This window comes from Peromyscus maniculatus, chromosome 1, assembly GCF_049852395.1.
Source record: "Peromyscus maniculatus bairdii isolate BWxNUB_F1_BW_parent chromosome 1, HU_Pman_BW_mat_3.1, whole genome shotgun sequence".
NCBI lineage: Eukaryota > Metazoa > Chordata > Mammalia > Rodentia > Cricetidae > Peromyscus > Peromyscus maniculatus.
This window is the reverse complement of record NC_134852.1, coordinates 212,029,555-212,051,497: the sequence shown is the minus strand read 5'-3', so window position 1 is coordinate 212,051,497 and position 21,943 is coordinate 212,029,555. Positions and strand designations below refer to the sequence as shown.

General features: G+C 40.8%; 1 protein-coding gene across 3 annotated transcripts in view; it reads right to left on the bottom strand.

Moving 5' to 3' along the window:
* Ccdc172 (coiled-coil domain containing 172) overlaps window positions 1-21,943 on the bottom strand; it is a 114,428-nt gene that overhangs the window by 11,532 nt on the left and 80,953 nt on the right. For all 3 annotated transcript variants that reach the window (XM_076563394.1, XM_076563395.1, XM_076563393.1), the window contains one exon: window positions 18,097-18,283. Coding sequence is in view for 2 of the 3 variants with exons in the window: in XM_076563395.1 (XP_076419510.1) it covers window positions 18,224-18,283 (60 nt within the window). In the remaining variant the exon portion in view is untranslated. Of the gene's footprint in view, window positions 1-18,096; window positions 18,284-21,943 lie in introns of those variants that run through there.

The window sequence follows — 21,943 nt, the reverse complement described above, 5'->3', positions numbered from 1 at the left end:
CATCCAGTGAGGATTTTGTGGAGACAGGATCTTCCCCTTTTGGCTGAGGAGTTGGCGAGGTGAGAAGTGGCTGTGGAATGTTTCCTCTGATCTTTCAGCATTTACCCCAACATCTGGCTCTGGGTTTTTATTATAAGACCAATTAGGATTCTTGCAACATCAGGATCTTCAATTGGATTGCATTAACCAACATGTCTGTTTTTATGCCAAAGCCATGGGGTCTCTGTAACTTTAGCTCTGTAGTGCAGCTTGCTATCAGGGATGGTGATGTCTATAGAAATTCTTTTGTTGTTTAGGACTGTTTTAACTTTCCTGGATTTTTTGTTTTTCCATGTGAAGTTGAGTATTGTTCTTTCAAAGTCTGTAAAAAATTGTGTTGGGATTTTAAAGGTGATTGTGTTTAATCTGTAGATTGCTTTTGGTAGGATGGCAATTTTTACTATGTTAATCCTGCTGATCTATGAGCATGGGAGATCTTTCCATCCTCTGAAAACTTCTCTGATTTCTTTCTTCAAAGATATGAAGTTTTTTTCATACAAGTCTTTCAATTGCTTAGTTAGGGTTACCCAAACATATTTTATATTGTTCATGGCTATTGTGAAGGATGATTTCCATGATTTTTTTTGGCCCATTTGTCATTTGTATATTGGAAGGCTATTAATTTATTTGAGTTAATCTTGTATCCAGCCACTTCACTGAAGGTGTTTATCAGCTGTAGGAGTTCTCTGGTAGAACTTTTAGGGCTGATTATGTATACTATTATATCATCTGCAAATAAAGATACTTTGATTTCTTCCTTTCCAATTTGCATCCCCTTGATCTTCCTTAGTTGTCTAATTGCTCGTTAGAACTTCAAGAGCTATATTGAATAGATATGGAGAGGGCGGACAGCCTTGTCTTGTCCCTGATTTTAGTGGAATTGCTTTTAATTTCTCTCCATTTAATTTGATGTTGGCTACTGGCTTACTGTAAATTGCCTTTATTATGTTTAGGTATGTCCCTTGTATCCCTAATCTCTTCAATGCTTTTATCACGAAGGGGTGCTGCATTTTGTCAAAGTCTTTTTCAGCATCTAATGAGATGATCATGTGGTTTTTTCCTTTGAATTTATTTACATAGTGGATTACACCGACTTTCATATGTTGAACCATCCTTGTATCTCTGGAATGAAGCCTACTTGATTATGGTGGATGATCTTTTTGATGTGTTCTTGCATTTGGTTTGTGAGTATTTTGTTGAATATTTTAGCATTATTTAGTTCATGAGGGATATTGATCTGTAATTATCTTTTTTTGTTGTTGAATAGTTGTGTGGTTTGGGTAACAGGGTGACTCTGGCCTCATAAAATAAATTTGGCAATGTCCCTTCTGTTTTTAATGGTGGCCTATAGAATAGGAAATACTTTCACTAGCTCCACATCTGATAGAGGACTAGTATTCAAAATATATAAAGAACTCAAGAAACAAGACATTCACAAACTAAATAATCCAAAATGGGCTACACAGGCATGTGTATGGTGCATATATCTGTGCATGTAGACAAAATACCTATATACATAAAATAAATAAACCTTTAAAAAGACCCAGCTCTCAGTCATCTCCTAGGGACCATTAGGTGAAATTGAAAGGACCTTCTCTTAGCCCAAAGAAGAGCACACCCTCTCTTTATCCTTGGATGATTTCTACTCTTTTGACTTTTGACCCTCAGAAAAACTGCTCAACCAAAATAGTAAAAGAAAGTATGGTACTCAGCTAGGCATGGTGGCGCATGCCTTTAATCCCAGCACTCAGGAGGCAGAGGCACGTGGATCTCTCTGAGTTTGAGGCCAGCTCAGTCTACATAGTGAGTTCCAAGCAAATCCGAGCTACAGAGTGAGGCTCTGTCTCAAAATTAAAATATATAAGAGAAAATAAATAAAAATTAAAGAAACCTGGGGCCAGAGAGATGGCTCAGTGGTTAAGGGTATTTGCTGCTCTTCCGTACCCCACACATGTACATATAAGCTTTTAAAAATCTAAAAATAAATAAGTAAATAAATAATAAAGCTGGAAATGGTGGTACTCTTGTAATCCCAGCACTGGAGAGCCAGTGGCAGGCAGATCCCTGGGGCCTGCTAGACCAGGCAGCCCAGCTTTAGGAAAATTCCAGCTCAGAGAGCTTATTCAAAACTCAGAGGGCACCTGAGAAACAACACTATCTGTGAAGGCTGCATGAACACACACACATACACACACACACACACACACACACACACACACACACACAAACAAAAGGAAAATAAACATGTGTGTTAACTATAACAAAACAAATATGTACTCTTGTAGTTGGAAGTTTTTCCTGTCTCCTGGCTGGCTGGGGGTTGAGATAAATCTTTCCCACTCACATCCTCCAAGTAAACACACAGAGGTTTATATTAATTATAACTGCTTAGCCATTAGCTCAGGCTTATTACTGATTAGCTCTTACACTTAAATTAACCCATAATTCTTATCTATATTTAGCCACGTGGCTTGGTACCTTTTCTCAGTTCGGCCTTGTTATCTTGCTTCCTCTGTGTCTGGCTGGCGACTCCTGACTCAGCCTTCCTCTTCCCAGAATTCTGCTTGCCCTGCCTATACTTCCTGCCTGGCTACTGGCCAATCAGCATTTTATTTATCAACCAATCAGAGCAACCCATATTCACATCATACAGAACGACATCCCACAGCATACTCCCATGACAATTATTAAAATTTGCCTCCCAAAAAGCTAACAGCTAGATAATCTCATCAACTAGTTCAATACTATTTTACCCGTTTTCCTAGATGGCTAGTTTAATTTTAATGAATTGAAATTTACTCAGGAAAAGATGGCTTGTGGGTAACATGAGGACAATCAGGCTCTCTCTTTGTACATGAGAGGCAGTACTTGGGCATCCCAGGGAAGGACTCCCTGCCTTTCCAGGCTCATGGAGTACAAAGGTTCCTGTACTCTCTTTGTGCAGTAAATCATTAAATGTTTTTCAGCCAAAGTACTTATTTCCTCCGAAGTAATTCATCTTCACATTCTTCTCTACAGGACATGGTACAGAAAAGACCACCCAACCTCACATCCAAAGAAAGTGATGAGAGGAAGAACAGCTGCCTGGAGATGGAGATCTGGAAGCACAGGTGGGTCTCTGCCTCTGTCATGCGCACTAGGTAGCTGAGAGCCTTCTGAGACAAAACCGTCCTCCTGGGATTTGATTCTCTTTCTGTAAAGTGGAGACACTGAACATTGTGATGTGAGGTCTTTGTGGCTCTAAAGCGATCTTTACTTTGAATTTAAGGATTGCTTTCATAGATACTTGAGTAAGTTCTCCTGACGAAAGACACTGGCTGATCTGACTTCCCGCCTTATGCCTGAAGTACAGTGGTTTCTTGGCAGCTGCACTGAGTCCATAGGAGTCACATCTGAAGAGGAGTACCTCTCTTGCAGCAGGATGTCCTCAACTGACTTTCTGAATGGACACTAAAGTGATGGGAGAACGGATGTTTCTTGTCGAGTACAGGGAATTATGTCCAGTAAAGCCTGTTGTCTTGGCAGCTGGAAAGAAAGAATGCTCCTCCAAACCATATGGAGAGCCAGACACTGCTACATATGTACCTCTAGCTCCATCACTGGGGTTACATCCAGGGTTGGAGACAGAGACAGATGGATCTCTGATGGCCAGCCTAGCTGCAGGTTCAGGGAAAGGCTCAGGCCCAGGGAATAAGGCCGAGAGTAATAATGGGCAGGATGCTCCTTGTACACATACTTTAGCACACACATGCATATACACCACACACCCCGCGATCTTACAGATCTGTTATTTGAAACAGTGGAACTGATGACACTGTTCTTCTCATTGTGGGAATGAATAATGAAAACAAGAATTCAGCATGTTCACTCCACATTCAAGGATGGAGCCCCTTTCCAGTGCTCGGAGACTCCTAAGGAAGGACCAGTTTGGGGCTGCAGCTGCAGCTCTGCAGTTAAGAGCACCTGCTGATCTTACAGAGGGCCTGGAATCAGCTCCCAGCACCCACATGGTGATTCACAACAGTCTCAACTCTAGTCTGACTCCAGTTCCAGGGGATCTGACTCCCTCTTATGGCCTCTTTGGGCACCAGGCATGCACGTGGCAGCAAGAAAAGCCACAGAACATGTGGCGACATATAAATTAATAGAAATGGGCTGAGTATAAGAGTAATAGCTAGATAATGGTAGGCCTGAGCTAATGGCCGAGCAGTTTAAATAATATAAGCATCTGTATGTTTATTTTTTAAGTGGGCTATGGGACTGCCGGGGCCTGGCGGGACCCAAAGAGAAAAACTGTAGTTACAAATGGCACTCAATGTGTTGGCATGAGTTTCCACCTAAAACCTGAGAAAAAAGATTCTAAAACAGAGCTAAAAACAGCTTCCTAGTTGTCTCTCTCAAGTTATGGGCAGCCTGTGGGTTAGAGTCACTATGGCGGGTTCCTGGCGTGCACGTTTGATCAGCAGTATGGCGGGAATGAGGTGTCTACAAGTGGCACATTACACTGCTGTGTGGTGGATTTAGTCTTTGCTAGTTGTTTTTTTTTTTTAAAGAAAGAGGTTTCTGGGCTACACACTGCTTTGATAGAAGCACAGAACCACTGTTTCTAAGAGTTGATGGCTCCCAGAACTGGGGGTAAATGTACCACTGCCATGTTGGAAAGCTGAGATGGGTGGAGCCACCAGCCACAGTGGCCATTTCTGTCTTACAAATGCTGCAGTTTAAAACAATACATTCACAATAAGACAGATTCAGATGGAACAAGACTTTAAATGCTTTATAATGTGTGTAAAAATGCACGTAGGCTTGGAAAGGGAAAAAAAAAGAAATATATACAATTATATAAAGAAATAGATAGTTTTTAAAAATAAAGTCTTTAAAGAGACAGTAAAGGTAGTATAAAAAATAAGCCATGTAAAGATGGATATTACACAGAGAATCTGGATTGTGTTGTCTTTGGGTTTCTTAACTGCAAAAAAAAAAAAATTTGATCATAAAAGCTATTGAGTTAAACAAATCTGTATATTTTAAAGGTACCTTGACTTCAAATTTTGGATATAAGGATATGTTGCTTTGGAAAGGAGGCTCTGCTTTTGTTTCCACAGAAAGCCAGAGGCTATGGATTTATTCTAGATTAAGATACATCAGGTTTAACCAGCCAAGACCCCCGGAAAGGTCTCCGATGACACCAAGGCCCAGATTATCCAACATCCAGTATGGTTTCAAGGCAACTGGCTCAGACAATACACCCTCACAGACTACTCCATAATCCTAAATTTTTTTGTGTCCCATAAGATACAGCGCCCCCTCCAGCAGGAAGTAGTAAGGGAAGCTATGCCCAAATTCCCAAATATACCAAGCTGGCTTTGGAGATGGAATTGGCTCACTCCTTTTCTAAACCCAAACATATTGCTTAAAAAAAAAAAAGGTTAAGAAATTATTTTGTCCCATATCAGAAGAGCCCTCTGGTGTGGGACAGAGAAAAACCAATATTTTTATTTAAAATAAGTTGATTATAAATGTGATCTCTTTCTAAAGAAGAAAAGGGGATATGAGGATATGATATAGACATGATAGGATGAAAGGGTAGATTATTGACTCTACTTTTAAAGAGCAACTTGTTTAAAATGTTTTGCATTGCTATGGATTTTAGTTTATTGAAACAAGTTTAAACTTAATTTTGTTATACTGTATATAAATTTCTATTCTCATTTGAGATATTATGTTTATATAACTCTGTGGTGGTATTGTGCTCCCCAAAATATTGCATACCCTAATAAACTTATCTGGGGGTCAGAGAACAAAAAAGCCACTAGATACTTAGGATAGGCAGTGGTAGCACATGTCTTTAATCCTAGCATTCCAGAGGCAGAAATTCATGTGTTCAAGGATACAGCCAAGTGTGGTGACTCAAGCCTTTAATCCCAGAAAGCAAGCCTTTAATCCCAGGGAGTGGTGGTAGAAAGCAGAAATGTTTATAAGGCATGAGTACCAGAAACTAGAAGCTTTTAGCTGGTTAAGCTTCAGGCTTTCGAGCAGCAGTTCAGATGAAAGCCACTGGGATGAGGACACAGAAGCTTCCAGTCTGAGGAAACAAGACCAGCTGAGAAGCTGGCCAAGTGAGGTTGGCTGTGACTTGTTCTGTCTCTTTGATCTTCCAGTGTTCACCCCAATAACTGGCCTCAGGTTTGATTTTATTAATAAGACTCTATAAGATTCCTGTTACATAACTCATTTAAATTGTAATGGATAATTGGGAAATACAGATTAATAATTAGTCTTCTATGATAGTCAAACTTATAGTCATGTTTTTTTCTAGGTATACATAGATATAATTCAATTATGTAGGTAATCTTCAAACACTTCAAAGACCTACAGAATATGACATTTAAAATGTTTTAAAAATTTAAACTTTCTAGACAATGGGACATGTCTGCTCCTGACAGCACTGGATTTACTTTGGAGAGGAGGATGGGCATCGAAGACACTCCATAAGGAGTTTATCTTCACCTTGGCCAAAAGAGCCATTTGTGCAAGAAACTGTTCTTGCCTGGACTGCTTGATCAACTGGACATGCAGGACCCATAGGAAGGTGACCACTGAACTTTGCTTGATAAAATGGTCCTTCAGGTTCCTGTTTCGCAGAGGAAACTGCCAGACATTCTACAGGACACAGAGAGAAATGACTGAGAGACTCTAAGCCTGTGGGCCTAGAAACAGATGCCCCAACTCTACAAAGGAACATTGGATGACTGTCCAGGCTGCCAACTGTCTCTGTCTACCCTGCAAGACTCCCAAAAGTTGCTTGCATCCTTCTCCCATTTCTCAGGTAATAGTATATCCCTCTGGGGTCTTTGATGTGGTTGAAGACTAGATAGTTATAATTTCCTCAGTTATGATAAAAGATAAGTTAGATATAAAACCTTAGACTCACAAATATAAGATAGATAGGATATCTTCTTTAATATTGTAACTGTAATTCTTGCTTGATAATTATTTTGTTATATGTAATTTCACTATATTAAAATTAAAACCTTCCTTTTTGAAAAAAAAGAAAAAGGGGAAGTGCTATGGATGATTGATTGATAAATAAAACACTGACTGGCCAGTAGCCAGGCAGGAAGTATAGGCGGGACTAGCAGAGAGGAGAATTGAGAGAACAGGAAAGTAGAGAGGAAGAGATGTCAGCCTGCCATCCAGGGAGTATGATAAATGCAACGGAACATGTGGCAACATATAGATTAATAAAAATGGGCTGAGTAGAAGAGTAATAGCTAGATAATGATAGGCCTGAGCTAATGGCCAAGCAGTTTAAATAATATAAGCGTCTGTATGTTTATTTTATAAGTGGGCTATGGGACTGCCGGGGATTGGAAGGACCCGGAGAGAAAAACTCTAGCTACAAGTCTCCTACAATTTGTATGATGTATACATAAAGAAATCCAAACCAGATGGAAGGTAAAATTTATGAACCAAGTAGAATGGTAATAAATCCAATGTCATTGGCAAGGAGCAGGAGAGGCTTCATGGCTGTTTGGGGTGACGTAAGAAAGATTTATACATCTGGTCGGAAGCTAAACTCCATGACCTTCAAGATTGTCCCCAGCAAATGCACTGTGGTTTTATTAAGTCCATCAAACCCCATATAAGGATCGTTAAAGGCAGGGTTGTTGGGTTTTTCTGTCCCACCCACATTTCAGGTAGGTGTTGCCCTGTCCTCCCGAGATGGCTATTTTATACTGATTCCAGCATCAGTTCTCAGAAAATTCTTACTTAATTTATTTACACTCACCTGAGAACCCAACCATTTATAAAAAGCCAATTGAGCATATTTAAAATTATTTCCAAAAGGCAGAATGAAACATTTTTTTCAATATAATCATGATTGACTTTTACAAAGAAAAGCATAATTACTGCATATAAGGCAAACTAGAAAGAAATGAACTAATATAATAAACTTACATGTATCTAGGATTTTCATTCATTCTTCATACTACTTTAGCTTTGAGATTAATCATTCAAAATCTTATTTCACAGTCACTCAACTTTTATTGACTTCAATATTGACAGACTTGGTACAAGTTATAAAACCTATGTGGCATGATACATAATTAAAACACTTTGTCTCATAACTTATATTCATGCCTGTACATCAGAGGATGTCTGCTTGCCTCTAAGAAGAGTATAAATCCCCATTAACTAGTTTGCTGTGGTCTAGCCTATCAGGGCCATTTGCCACTTTTCCTCACAGAGTAAAGTGCCAGCAGCCTCTGGGCACAGTGTAAAACACTGTCAACTGAGCCGGCTCTATCCTGTGACTTCTCTTCAAGGTAAATTCATATCCAACTAGTCTATTGAGTAAAAAAAAAAAATTTGTTCAAATAGATAGAAATAAAAGAAAACCAAGCAACACAAACATCTTTTCTTGAAACTACGCACTAGCACTTTGAGTCTCCAGATTTCTCCAAAAGTATTCACCAGTGGCTATGTTCATCCATCTATGTGAGCTTCTGAAGGAATGGTAATTTTATTTCTAAATTATGGTGATAAGGGAGCCTCTCTCTATTATGGCCATATACTCATGTGCAAATTCAGGTGAATAGTAACAGGTATGGTGTGGCCATTTATTAGTGACTGATCAACACACTTTTTCAGGCTGCCCCAAAGCAGTAAGGCCTAACTAGCTGATTAGCTGCCCAAACTTACAAGAGGCTGCTATGGGAACTAGAACATAAATATAACAATGTGTAAAGAAAAAAAAAATCACTGCTGAAAAAAACAACATAGTCTGCAGCCTGCTAATTATGGTTGGTCCCTTAACCAGATCAACAACATATCAATTCCCTAGTGATCACTGCATCCAACTAAAGACAGGTAACTGAATGCTAATTATAACCCATTAACAGGAAAACATGACGTATCTATCTTCACAATGACAATATCCTGAGGTCACTGGGTAATTTTTACCCCTCTGGTGGATTCCTGATCTTTGGAGTCCCTGTTTATAAACATGACAACATAGATTATTCTCTTAAGTACAGTCTTTCATAACCACATGGGAACAGAGCATCACACAGAAGCCTAGGCCAGGATCAAGGCTGTTCATGCACATGGCCACAGACTTGGAACAAGTTAGAAAGCCTATGTGGCATGATATATAATTAAAATTCTTTGTTCATAACTTATATTCACCCCTGCACACCAGAAGATGTCTCATCACCTCTAAGAAGAATGTAAACCCACATTAATTAATTTACTGTAGTCCAGCCTATCACCAGTATCTTTATCTTTACCTCACACAGCCAATGCCAGCAGCCCCCAGAAGCTATCTGCTCTCACAAATAGAGCAGATTAGATGTTAGTCTAGTCAAGAAGAGAAAAATAACCTAAGCTGTATGTGCTAAAGGATGATATAAACATGTAAGGAGATGCCAGGCAGGAATACACAGCATTAGTTATGTTTGAAATTTCAAAATATAAAAACAAAATTAAGAAAAAAATTGTGTTTTTCTTACATTTTATTGCTGTGATAAAATCTCTCTCTCTGTCACACACACACACACACACACACACACACACACACACACACACACACACACACACACGCAGTGATGGACTTCCTGCAGCAAGGCTCCACCTCCTGAGTCTTCCATTGCCTCCCCAGACAGCACCACCAACTGGGACTAAGTGCTCAGGTACCTGAGCCTTTGGAGGCATTTTTTTTTTCAAACCACCACATTTCATTACTGAAGTTTTCTTTCATAATTTGTTGCTACATGGCTTGTCACTGTAAGTTACTGTAAGATACTAAGATATCATTATCAGGCCATAAAAACAAAACTGTAAGTTCCTCAGCTAAGAGGAATAATCTATTTCACTCAGTTTCATATGTCAAACCTGGTACTCTGCCTTGAGTTCACTCTCCTTATACAACAGCAAACACAGAGGGTGATGTGAACAGAGATGGCATGCCAACACCTTTGGCAATTATTTTTCCAGTTCCTGATATTTTGCAGTTTAAAAACTCCAATTTGTAGCTCTCCATATTATCAATATTAAACTAGAAAGGCAAGTGTAGGCAGGATTGGTTTACTTTCTACATTGTGTGTGTGTGTGTGTGTGTGTGTGTGTGTGTGTGTGTGTGTGTGTGTGTGTGATTCTGTTTCTGACTCCTCTTTGAGGGTGTGGTTCATGCTGTGACTCAAATTTTGGGTGAATGGTTGTAGTATATTCCAAATTAGTTTCTCAAAGACAATTTTACTAAGTTTGAGCAAATCAAATCAGACATGTGTAGCTGTTTAAGAATGTTTTCAAAGTCATCAGCTCTGATATCACCATGTGGCTTTTTCTCTTGAATGACAAACAAACATGTTCAGAAATAGCTCTGAGCACTCCACCATGGTTCCCACGGACTCACAGGCTACCACTCACTTAGGTCATTAAAAGAAGCTCTGGAGTGTCTGGCTTTTGGCCACAGGGTTTCATCTGGTTTGTGGTAGCAAATGCTAAACAACTGGGGTAAATTTTAAAATATTTAAAAATTCTTGGCACAAATAAATCCTTAGCAAATTACACAATCAGAAAATACAAATTATTTTCTCTTGAAAGATGTTTCTCCATTGCAGGAGGTAAGTCACCCTGACTTATGTTGACAAATTATGTCACATTTTACAAAATGTTCTTTACTGAGTTCCAATCTGGTGTCTTACCTTCAGACATAAAGTTCTTGTCAATATTACCAATTAAACCTCCACAATCAGGTGGTATACCTATATCCCTGTTGTCATCATCTGCAATAGAAATGCTACAACCAATGTGTCTGCATTTATAACTCTCCTGGAAGTACTCAGACAGAACTTGATCAACATAATTTCCAGGGAAGAGGACATTTACAAATGCGCTCTCAGTGTAAGACACAACTTTCCTGCTTTCTAATATGCTCTTTGATAAACTTCACATCTGTAAAAGCTTTTGGTGTCTGGGAAATCTTTTAACTAAATATATAACCTCCTTTATAATAGCATCATATGTCTTATTCATATTCAAAAATAATTGCTTGTGGAATGTTAATGCTTTCTTCCAGTTTAAATTCTCATCTTCATCTCTATATACCACTCAGAAGTCTGACCTCTTCAATTATAGTTCTTTCAATAGCCATCTTTTACTTGCATATTATTTGTAAAGAGATATTCTTCATTTTATCAGATGATCAAACTTCATTTTCCTATATTCAGTAGCTCAATGGGCATACAGAGGCAGTCATCTACTCATGCTAACAGACAATAAGAAGTAATGGTGCTTATGACTGACAAGCAGATAGACTTCCATCCATAGAATTGGTTCTCAATCTGTGTGTCGAATGACTATTGCAGATTGTGGGAGGCCAGCTCCCGTGATTTGCTCCAGGGTAGTGAAAAGAAGACCTCAGAGTGGCGAGGGTTTCGGAAGAACTGTTATCTGTCTGAGGGCCAGACTTCTTCTATGAGGGGTAGATAATAAGGAGACACACACTTTCTGGTAACTTTGTGTTTTACTTCAACTTGAGAAATCCTCTCTCTGAAAATGTCTCTACATAGTTACAACTCTTTTCACATAACTATATTTTACACACACACACACACACACACACACACACACACACACACACACAGCCCCCTCTTCTCTTTGAAAAATCTCTCTTGCTCTCTCTCTCCTGCCTAACTATTCATGTTATCACCTCAGCTACTTCTGCGCGCACACACACACACACACACACACACACACACACACACACACACTCACTCACTGCCTGCTCTTTCCACAGTTCCTTCACATAGCTTTTCCTTCATGGCAGCAGCTCTTCCACTCAGCTCTACACAGCTGTCTCTCTACACACTGCTGCCACCGCCACACGGCCAAACTCTGGACAATTATAAGTTACATTTTCAGGGCCCTACCCATTCTCAAAACACAAGATAAGTCATGGAGTTTCTCTGAGGCTAGTAATGTCATATTGACCTATGTACCTAGCTCTAAGTTGGTGAGGGATTCCAGACAGTAAACAATTGGCTGAACCTTGAGCAGTCAGAACACACACAGAAACAGAACTACTGCAAGGAGGTATGTCTCAACGTAAACACCTAGCCTTGATTTAACAACAAACCACACCTGGGAGTTAGTCTTTGTGTATTTTCTGCAGGGGCAGTTTAGTCTGTTTTGAATTTGTTCTGAGGTCCAAAACTAGCTGTCCGTGTAAAAGGCTGTCTTTGTGACTGAGAATCCTGTCAGTCTGAGTAATGTAAAATATCCTAATATTATTTCTATACATCAAGATTATACAGCCTAAACAGAAGTCATCTTCCAGAACATCCACAGCTATAAGTGAAGGGTTCACAACACGCCCCCACGGTCGCATATACCAGGCGGACACTTCTGCCTAGCCAATTCCAGGTCAGGATAGGCATTTCCGGGTCAAGGCGTCTCTCGTAACCAGGATACCCGGCGGACCTGGACACCTCCGCCTAGCAAGTTCCGGGTCAAGGCGTCTCGCGTAACCAGGATCCGTGACGTTACATGGCCACGTAAGCGTGCAACGTGACCATGTGATCTACGCACGCGCGTGGAGTAGTGATGTGACCTGGCCATGCCCCCAGCCGGTTTTAAAGTGGAGTGCCATATTCCTGGTTCTCTCTCCTCTTCTTCTCCACGCACGTGTCTCTCCCACAGGCCTGTACTCTCTGTCCCTTTAACTCTAATAAACTCTATAAGCGGATTCTGTCGTGTTTCGTGACACTTCCTTGCAGGGTAAGAACACAACGCAGCTAAATAACTAACAATAAGTGTGCCAAATAAGTGTAAAAAAAAACCACGGAAGGGCTGTGGAAATAACCCCACAGCTGTTATTAGGCGTAGCAGAGGCACTGAGAAAGTACGGACATGAAACCACCAGTCATTTACAGTCAACAACCCCACGGCTTTGCCAAGTGGGGCCCCAGCAGGGAGTCATGTGTCTGGTGGGCCGACCTGTTAAACACTGGCTGTCACTGCTGTGCATGCCCGCAGCCCCCTGCATATGACCCTGTCTTTTTTTTAAAATTATTTAATTAACATTTTTTATCTATTTTACATACTGACCACAGTTTCCCCTCCCTCCTCTCTTCCTATTCCTTCCCCCTGCCTCCTGTCTACCCCCTCCCCATCCATTCCTCCTCTGTCTCCATTCAGAGAGGAGCAGGCCTCCCAAGGGCTTGAACAAAGCATGGCACATCAAGTTGAGGGAGGACCCAGCTCCTCCCCCAGGATCAAGGCTGGGCTAGGTAATCCAGCATGGGGAACAGGTTCCCAAAAGCCAGTTAAGCGCCAGAGACAGGTTCTGATCTCACTGCTAGGAGCCTTACAAACAGACCAAGCTACACAGCTGTTACACACACGCAGAAGGCCTAGGTCGGTCCCATTCAGGCTCCCTAACTGTTGGTCCAGAGTCCATGAGCTCCAGGAGCTCAGGTCAGCTGATTCTGTGGGTTCCCCCATCATGACCTTTGACCCCCTGACCCTTTCACAGGGGTCGCCTAAGACCATCGGAAAACACAGATATTTGCATTACAATTCATCACAGCAGCAAAACTGCAGTTGTGAAGCAGCAACAAAATAATTCTATGGCTGGGGTCCCCACAGCATGAGGAGCTGTGTTAAAGGGCCGCAGCATTGGGAAGGTGGAGAACCACTGGCCTATAGGAAATGCAACTTCAACTCCATATGAGAGGTGGCTATGTCAGATGTAGGTCCAATATCGTCAGAAAAGCTGAAAAAAAAAAATACTAGCACAAGTCAATAGGTCACAGAGAACAGCTCACGAAGCTAGAGTATCCAAAAGCAGCATGTTTCTGCCTTAAAATGTTTACTGTTTTCATAGGATTTTACTTTTCTGAAGCCACACCAATAACCTCAAGTAGAATGAGGTCCCCAACCCTCAACCATCTGCCACAGTGTTTCTAGATCCACAGTGAGAACCGCATGCTTCTCTCATTCCATCGGGTTCTCCCTACTGGGAAAGATGGCAGGTACCCAGCCCTGCACTCATGGCTGTGGAGGTGATGTCAGGTGATGGAGCACACCCACAGGGCTGGGCTCCTCAGGCTTCCGTGAAGCAAATGGCAGATACTACCTGTGGTGGTTGGAATCACCTGCGAGTGAGGCTTCTGGCGTGTGCTGGGTGGTTGATCTATATCAGGCTGAGACACAAAGGCCTGCCCACTGTGGGCGGAACCGTTCCCTGGGCTGAGGCTCCAGAGTGTAGAGGAAGGAGACAGTGAGCTGAGCCCAAGCACTCATCATTCTCTGCTCCATGACTGTGGAGGACATGCGGATCATGATGGATTGTACCTGAACCGTGAGCCAAAGCAGTCCTCTTCAAGTTGCTCTTGTCAAAGTATTTTATCACAGCAGCAGAGACAGTAACTAACACATACTTTAAAGGACGACAAGCTCTACAACTGTTTCTGATCAATGTTGCTTCCATGCTGTGAGAGTCTCCCTCCAAATGGTGTGACGCAGAGGAAAGACAGCAGAGCCAAAACCAAAGGAAAGAGTAATTCGTTATGAGGCCATTTTAAATGCGGAATCCAGCCACTTATGAAGCCAGGATTGTCCTCCGTTTGAATTCTGTAAACCAGGACTTCCTTTGGTTTAAGATGGCTCTTTCAGTGTATACGCAGATACTAATGTTACCCGTCACGTCTATCTTGTTTGACAGATTATGTGTTTCTAAATAATACTGAATTTTTATTCAGTATTATGTAATCCTAGCCTCCTCTTTAACTTGGATCTCACCTGCCAGATTTGAACATCTTTTTGGAAAAAGACCATGTACTAAATGTTTTAGACCTCAAGGGCCAGGCAGGTTCTCATGCCACTAATCCCACTCTGCCATTAGAGCATGGATTCAGACAGACACACAAAATGTAAGCAGAAGAGCATGACCAACATACTATATTAACGTTCCTGAAATTTGAATTTCATATAATTTTCACATCATGAAATACTATTTTTAAATTTTAAAGTTAAAAAGCATTCTTAGCTTGTGAGCCATATTTGGAGGGTGAGCTGTGGTTTACTGACCACAGATTATCATAAAAGAAAAATTGTGATAGTCGATATTTTATCACAGATGCTGACTGGAGGCAGTGATAAGAAGTTAACTAGTTAATTATGTTCAAACCTTAGGGCTGCAGAGACGGCTCCGTGAGTAAAGGGCTGCTATGCAAACACAAGGACCTGAGTCAGGTTCAGTGAGAGACCCTGCCTCAAAGAGTAAGGTGGGGAGAGACTGAGAAGACACTTGACAGCGACATCCAGCCTGTGCGTGCACACACACACACACACACACACACACACACGCAAACACACACACACACACACACGCAAACATACACACACACATGCAAACACATACACACACATGCAAACATACACACACACATGCAAACACACACACACGCACACACACACAAACACACACACACACATGCAAACACATACACACACGCGCGCGCGCACACACACACACACACACGCACGCGCACGCACACATGCACACACACATGCAAACACACACACACTCACACGCACAAGCACACACACACACACACACACACACACACACACACTTGACTCGAAACACCTGCTATCCAACTATCAGGTGGCTATCTATGACTTCCTAGAAAATTTACCCGAGTAAATCCAGAATCAGCAAGTGCTCCTTCTGGATGACCCTCCTATCCCAAAGCTGCCCCCACTTTATGTGATCCTGCTCCTAATATCTACAGTCAATGTAGGCTCAATGTAAACAACATGTTTCCTTCTGCAAATCTGTATTCTGAAGGTGGTCTTGGCTCTCAGGCCCCTCGGGCATATTCCCATTGGTATCAAGCCTCTGCCATAGCTGTAAAACTTCCCACTTTGTCCTTTTCTTATTTGCATCTGTAATAACTCAACAACACTTTTACTTCAGAGAGCACTTGATCTCAGAAGATTTCAGGTAACAATTCTAAGCCCCATGAGGAAAAGCAGGGTCTTGTTTGCGGTGCCAAGGGACAGTTCGTCACCTGCAGCAATTTGTCACTACCTGCAAGATCCGTTGCTGAACGGACAACAGGGGAACTCAAGGAGCATCAAGACTATGGAAAAATACAAGTTCCACAAAAAAGACCGTCATCAGCGATCACTGTGGAAGTCTGATGGAGCCCGAGACACTGTGGCACCTGTGTCCAGTTCTTGGTGTCTTTGTTGTCCCCAGAACTGTCCCGGGAGTTCCTGCCAGCCCGTGTTCCTCTTCTCTCTCTGTGACTTCCGTCCTCAGTTTCATTTGCAGAAACCTGGAGAACAGAGGCTGCACTCCTCAGGGCAGGCCAGCAGCTCCCAAACCCATCACTCACATCCTCCCCGGCCACTCACTTAACTGCTTGTTTTTGCTTTATCCACACATAACATGGAGAAGGTGTCATCCACTGAAGCAACATCACATTTAAAAAGTATCCCATGAAACTGTGGCAGACAGAGAACACAGCTCTTAAAATTATATTTGAAATTGAACATTATGAATGAAGACCTTTGTTAAATTAATCAGGATGTAAGACAAATGTGACCCCGTCTGTTTTACAAAATAGACCACACTTGTTTTAAGTGCAGTCAATATAATGGAATTTTTCATTTTAAAATAAAAATTAATCAGCTCAAAAGATTCTAGAATAATTTCCATATTGTTTTTCATAAGTGATAATTTCATATTGAACTAATAAACAAAAACAATACATCATTTTAATTGTGTAAAACAAAATAATTCAGCTGAGAAATGTAAAAACTTACACTTTTAGGATATTTTGCTTTAGAAAAACACGGATTTTTTTTAAACATCTTTTAAAGTTGTATTTTATTCAAACAGAATCCTTTTATCTTTCACAAACCTAGAGGATAAACAGGGGCCTCTAGTTAAAGCCAGAATGAAAAGAATAAAACAGCATGTTTTATCAAGACCTAACACAGCAATCTTAAGAACAGTACTCCATAGAAAGTCTCTCATCCAACAATGAACGTGTCTCTTTCCACAAAATCAATATGCTTGCTAATGTGTTGCCTAGTGACTGTTGCTAAGTTATTTTACATTTTATTTTTTTTGAAAAAGAATATCATGTCATATAATCTGTGGGCTCACCTTTTCTTACTTTAACTTCTATATATAAAACTAAAAATCTACAAGACATGGCTTTGTTTTAAATTATTATGCATAGAATTGGTTTGAGTTTAAATTGTTTTAAATGCTTACATTATGCTTCAAACTGTAAAGTCTCTCAGTGTGAAGTTTGGGGTTTCTGGCAGTCAGCCAGCTACTCTATCCATTTTCATATGAATGTCTATATATGAACTATTTCTGTAAAAAATGGATTGTGAAATGATAAGCAAAGGTGACTATCCCTTAGGAAACAGGAGGAAAATATTCCATTGTTTAAGAAATACGAAGAGCTGATCATTCCCAATTATCTCTTGCTGGTTATATAAAACCAAGGATGGTCCTAAAATTAAATGTTCTTTCCTATTCTTGTTGGGGCTTGGAGAACAATAGCCAGAAGTGTGGTGCTTCAATAGTGAGAACTAGGATGCCTGTCTGTCCTCTGTCCCCTTGATTCATTTCCCCCTCTCCTTAGTGTTCTCCCTCCTCCTTTCTCTTCCTCTCTCCTTTCCTCCCTCTCTCCCCTTCCCTCTCTGTCTCTGTCTCTCTCCTCCTGAAGACCAGAGAGAGGCTCTTCTCTCTCAGGATTCGTTCCTAGGGCTCCAAGTATGAAATCCCATGGAGATAGAGGGATTAATGACTAGTAAATAGTCCAACAGTCAGATACCCTGTGCCATGCCTAGAATCAGACAGCCCACTCTTAAAGAGCCATCACTGACTAAAGAGGTACTCACAGCTCAGGATTTCTCCTTACAAAGAGGGTATTTAGCCTCAGCCACTGGTCTGTCTTGGCTTTACTATTTTATATATAGCTGCTGTGTACACAGACATGCTGGCAAACTGGTACACTTTACCTGCTGTGTATCTGTCCATTCCCAGACTCCACCAGCCAGAGAGGGATGGGGGAGAGTCTCCATGGCCTCTACACTCTAGAACTCAGTGTTTTCCATGTTGATTTCATGAATCCACAGGGTGTCTTTGTCACCTCTCCGTTCCTCCAGACCATAAACAATATCTCATTAGCCAGATGGGAGGGTAACCCTGAAGGAAAAGAGGAGGAATGACCACTTTAACTATGGAAAATTAATGAAGCCACCCTCCAGTTGTTATCCATCTACCAACACTTGAAATACTGGATTATGTGTATGAAGCACCACAGACAGGATCAAAAAAATATGAGATTAGGAACCAATAAAATGTCAAGGACTATTTTGATCAAGTGTGTGTGTAGCAGAACAGAACTGCTCCATGGCTAAGAAGAGAGACCAAGACCGAAGCAGGCCCCACAATTCCCCAGTGACCCAGACTTCCCACTGGGCTTCACTTCCCCATAGCCCCATTTCCTCTCAATAATGCCTTCCTGTTGATCAAACCTTCCCCATGAAAACCTCTGGGACCACTTAAAAGTCAAGATGCAGCACCAATAAAACTTTCCAGCTTGAATTCATCCAACATAATATGAACAGTCAGTGGAATCACAACCATGCCTCATAGTCATGAAACATATATGTGTATGTATACATATGCTATCATCATTCAATGTTATAGTAGTGGAAAGGTGTTGCCCACCATTAGCAGAACACAGGAAATGCATGCATCACAAACAGAGAAAGCAAACCTGGCTCCAGCTGTTGTCATGTGAAGCTTTATCTACAGTTCAAGGACAGTGTCTATACTGTCTTGCGAAGTGCTACTTGTGAGATACCTGTCTTTAGGATGAAGACTTAGTGAGACTTTAACATCCATGGCTGGATATGAATATCCATTTGGTCTTGACTATAAAAGTGTCTTTCTTATACATGGGCCTCAGGGCAGAGGGACATGGTGTAGCTCTCCATGACCAAGCAGTAGCTGTGCTAGTCCATGAGCATCAGTCAACATTAGATTCTCTCTTTCATGGGCTCAGCACTGACCATTGTCAGACCCAAGACGGCTAGGGATGGTTCAGAGAAGTGCAGCAGCAAACCAGCACAAGTAGGGGGCAGCTTAGGAAGTTATCCTATTGAATAAATCATTTTCATCATTAATAATCCAGGTTTGCAGCTGGAGAGACGTAGGGTGGTTAAAAGCATTATTGCTCTTGCAGGGGACCCAGGTTTGGTTCCTAGCATTCATATCAGACAGCTGACAACCATCAATAACTCTAGCTTCAGGGGGTCAGGAAAATCCAATGCCTTCTTCTGGCCTCCACAAACACCTGAACTCATGTGATACACATAAACTCATAAGTACACATACATACATATAAATAGTAAGTTCATAAAAAGAATCCAACTTAAATAAACTGATAATATGGGCTTAGAAAGTTGTTAACAATTTCCTAAAATGTAATATGAGAAACTCATTAGCATATATTAAGGGGTAGTACATAGAAAACATTCTAATTCTACCTGGATTTAGATACCAAACCTTTTTTTTTTTCAAAGTAAAAGTATGTCTCTTGTTATAAAGTGGAAAAGCTGACAATTAATGAACAAAGAAGGCCCCTAGTGTGAAGACGCCAATGTGCTGTGCTTCTGAAAGTTCTCATTTTGTAAATTTAACAATGGCCCATGAATGAGAACATGAGCACACACATTTAATGACCACAAGCTGCTTGGGTTCAAAATATTATTTCCAATAAATGTGGACTACTGCTGAATTATTTCATGGTCCACTAGAATAATGTTGCTCCACGATACTAAATTCACCAGCACACGGGGTTTTTTGAAATTTCAAGCAGACACTGAATTCTGAATCTGAGGCAGAACATTACAAACATGCATTCTCTTGCTTCACAGTCAGCTATCAGCTGGTGCAGAGTAAACAAACGCCATTCCTAAAGGACAGTGTTTGTCCACAGAACAGATTCAGAGTCAAGCAGCTCTAGAATTTTAAGCTGCTTTCTGGCCAACTGGAAGGTTATGTACTTTTTTGCCTTGTGCACAGAGAGAAGTAGTGAGTTTTAGTGAGACCAACCGAGCTTGATGGGCAACAGGACTGTGGTTGGATAAACAGGACTAGTCAAAAAGAACTCAGTCTTATTCACATGGAGTCAGATGTCAGGGTCTTAGAAAGCAAGGTTACAGAGGATAATGATCAGTTGAGGACAATGTTCAGTGCTCCCCCCCAATAGAAAAGGGACAAGGAAGAGAACCAAGCAATTGAGAACTACAGAAAATAAAACAAAAAGATAAGCTGACAGATATCCTCCAGTGTCGTGCACACCTCCCTGATTTCCACAATGGCTCACGAGAATGCAATCCAAAGATGTGGAAAATAAAACAATTATCTCTGTCCCTGAGCCACCAAGATAGACTTTTATGGGACAATCATGCTTGTAGTTCCTTGCAGCTAGCAGATTGCTGGATAAAATAGCTTCTGAGCTGAGCCCAAGAGAACAAATAGCCTGTTTTGGTTGATACTGGGCAGTCTGTGAGGTCAGAGATTATTTGAGCTACCCACTCAATTGTCTCCAGCATGTGCTCAGCCAAGGTCATCACACTGAAGGTCACTGTCAGTGTCCTCAGCATTCCACGGATTGACTGCCGTGTCCCATCTTAAGAGTCCTGTGAAGACAAGTGGCTGTGCCCTGGACTGATCAACTGAAAACATTTGCCCCAGCAAACTCAGCGGTACCCAAGCCACTAAGAGCTTGACTGAATATTAGAATTACTGGGGAGTGTGAAGGCTTTGGACCAGGTTTTTCTTTTGCTCTGTTTCTGGATTATAGTGTGGGCTTGTTGTGTTAAAAATCTAACATGAGTGTCTGGTGTACCATACTCACTCTACCCTGAATGTCCCTGGATCTTAGAAGGTAAGCAAGGTAGTTCCTGGTTTCTATTTGGAGGAACCTAGGGTCTTGCTGGCCACCTTATAGATGTTTGATCTCATATTCACTCATAATATATTTGTATTGTACACAGTGTACAGTAAGAAGAAAAAGGGGCTTCTAAATTGAAAAAAATATTTATAGATGCTAGTATGTGAAAAATCCTATAGACTAAATTTAGTAGAACTAAGATGTAAACTCAGCAAGATACACAAACAATATTACAAATTAGTTACATTTATACTATAAATAAATAATTACAGAATTAAGTTTAAAGGGATACCAAATTAAAAGACATAAAATATTTTTTAAATATCTTACATGTATCTTACAAAAATATACAAAAATGGCTGAATAGAGAAGCCTGAATGCTACTCAGTCCTAAAGGACATAAACAAAAAGCTATTGTATTCATTAGTCAAATTGACACCACTGTTTAGGGATCAGCTTAGTAATGGACTCAGTGAAATCCCTATTAAAATGCTACCAGGTTTTGTAAACAATTGCATGAGTGATTTTAAATTTTAAATGGAACTGCAAAGATCCAGAAAAGCTAAGACAATTCTGATAAATAGGTAGAATTGGTAGAATTCCACTGCCTAATTTCAAGACTTACTACCTAAGTTTTCCATAGTCAGGATAGTGTGATGGGGACTGGAGAGATAGCACAGCAGTTAAGAGCATGTACTGCTCTCACAGAGGATCTGAGTTCAATTCCCAGCACCCACATTGGGCTATTACAACCACATAGACCTCCAGCTCCAAGGGGATAATGATGTCCCCAGCCTCCATGGACACCTGCACTCATGTGCGCGCACACACACACAAATAATTAAAAATAAATCATAAAAGAATAAAGACCTTGTGACCTGACACAAAGATGATATGGA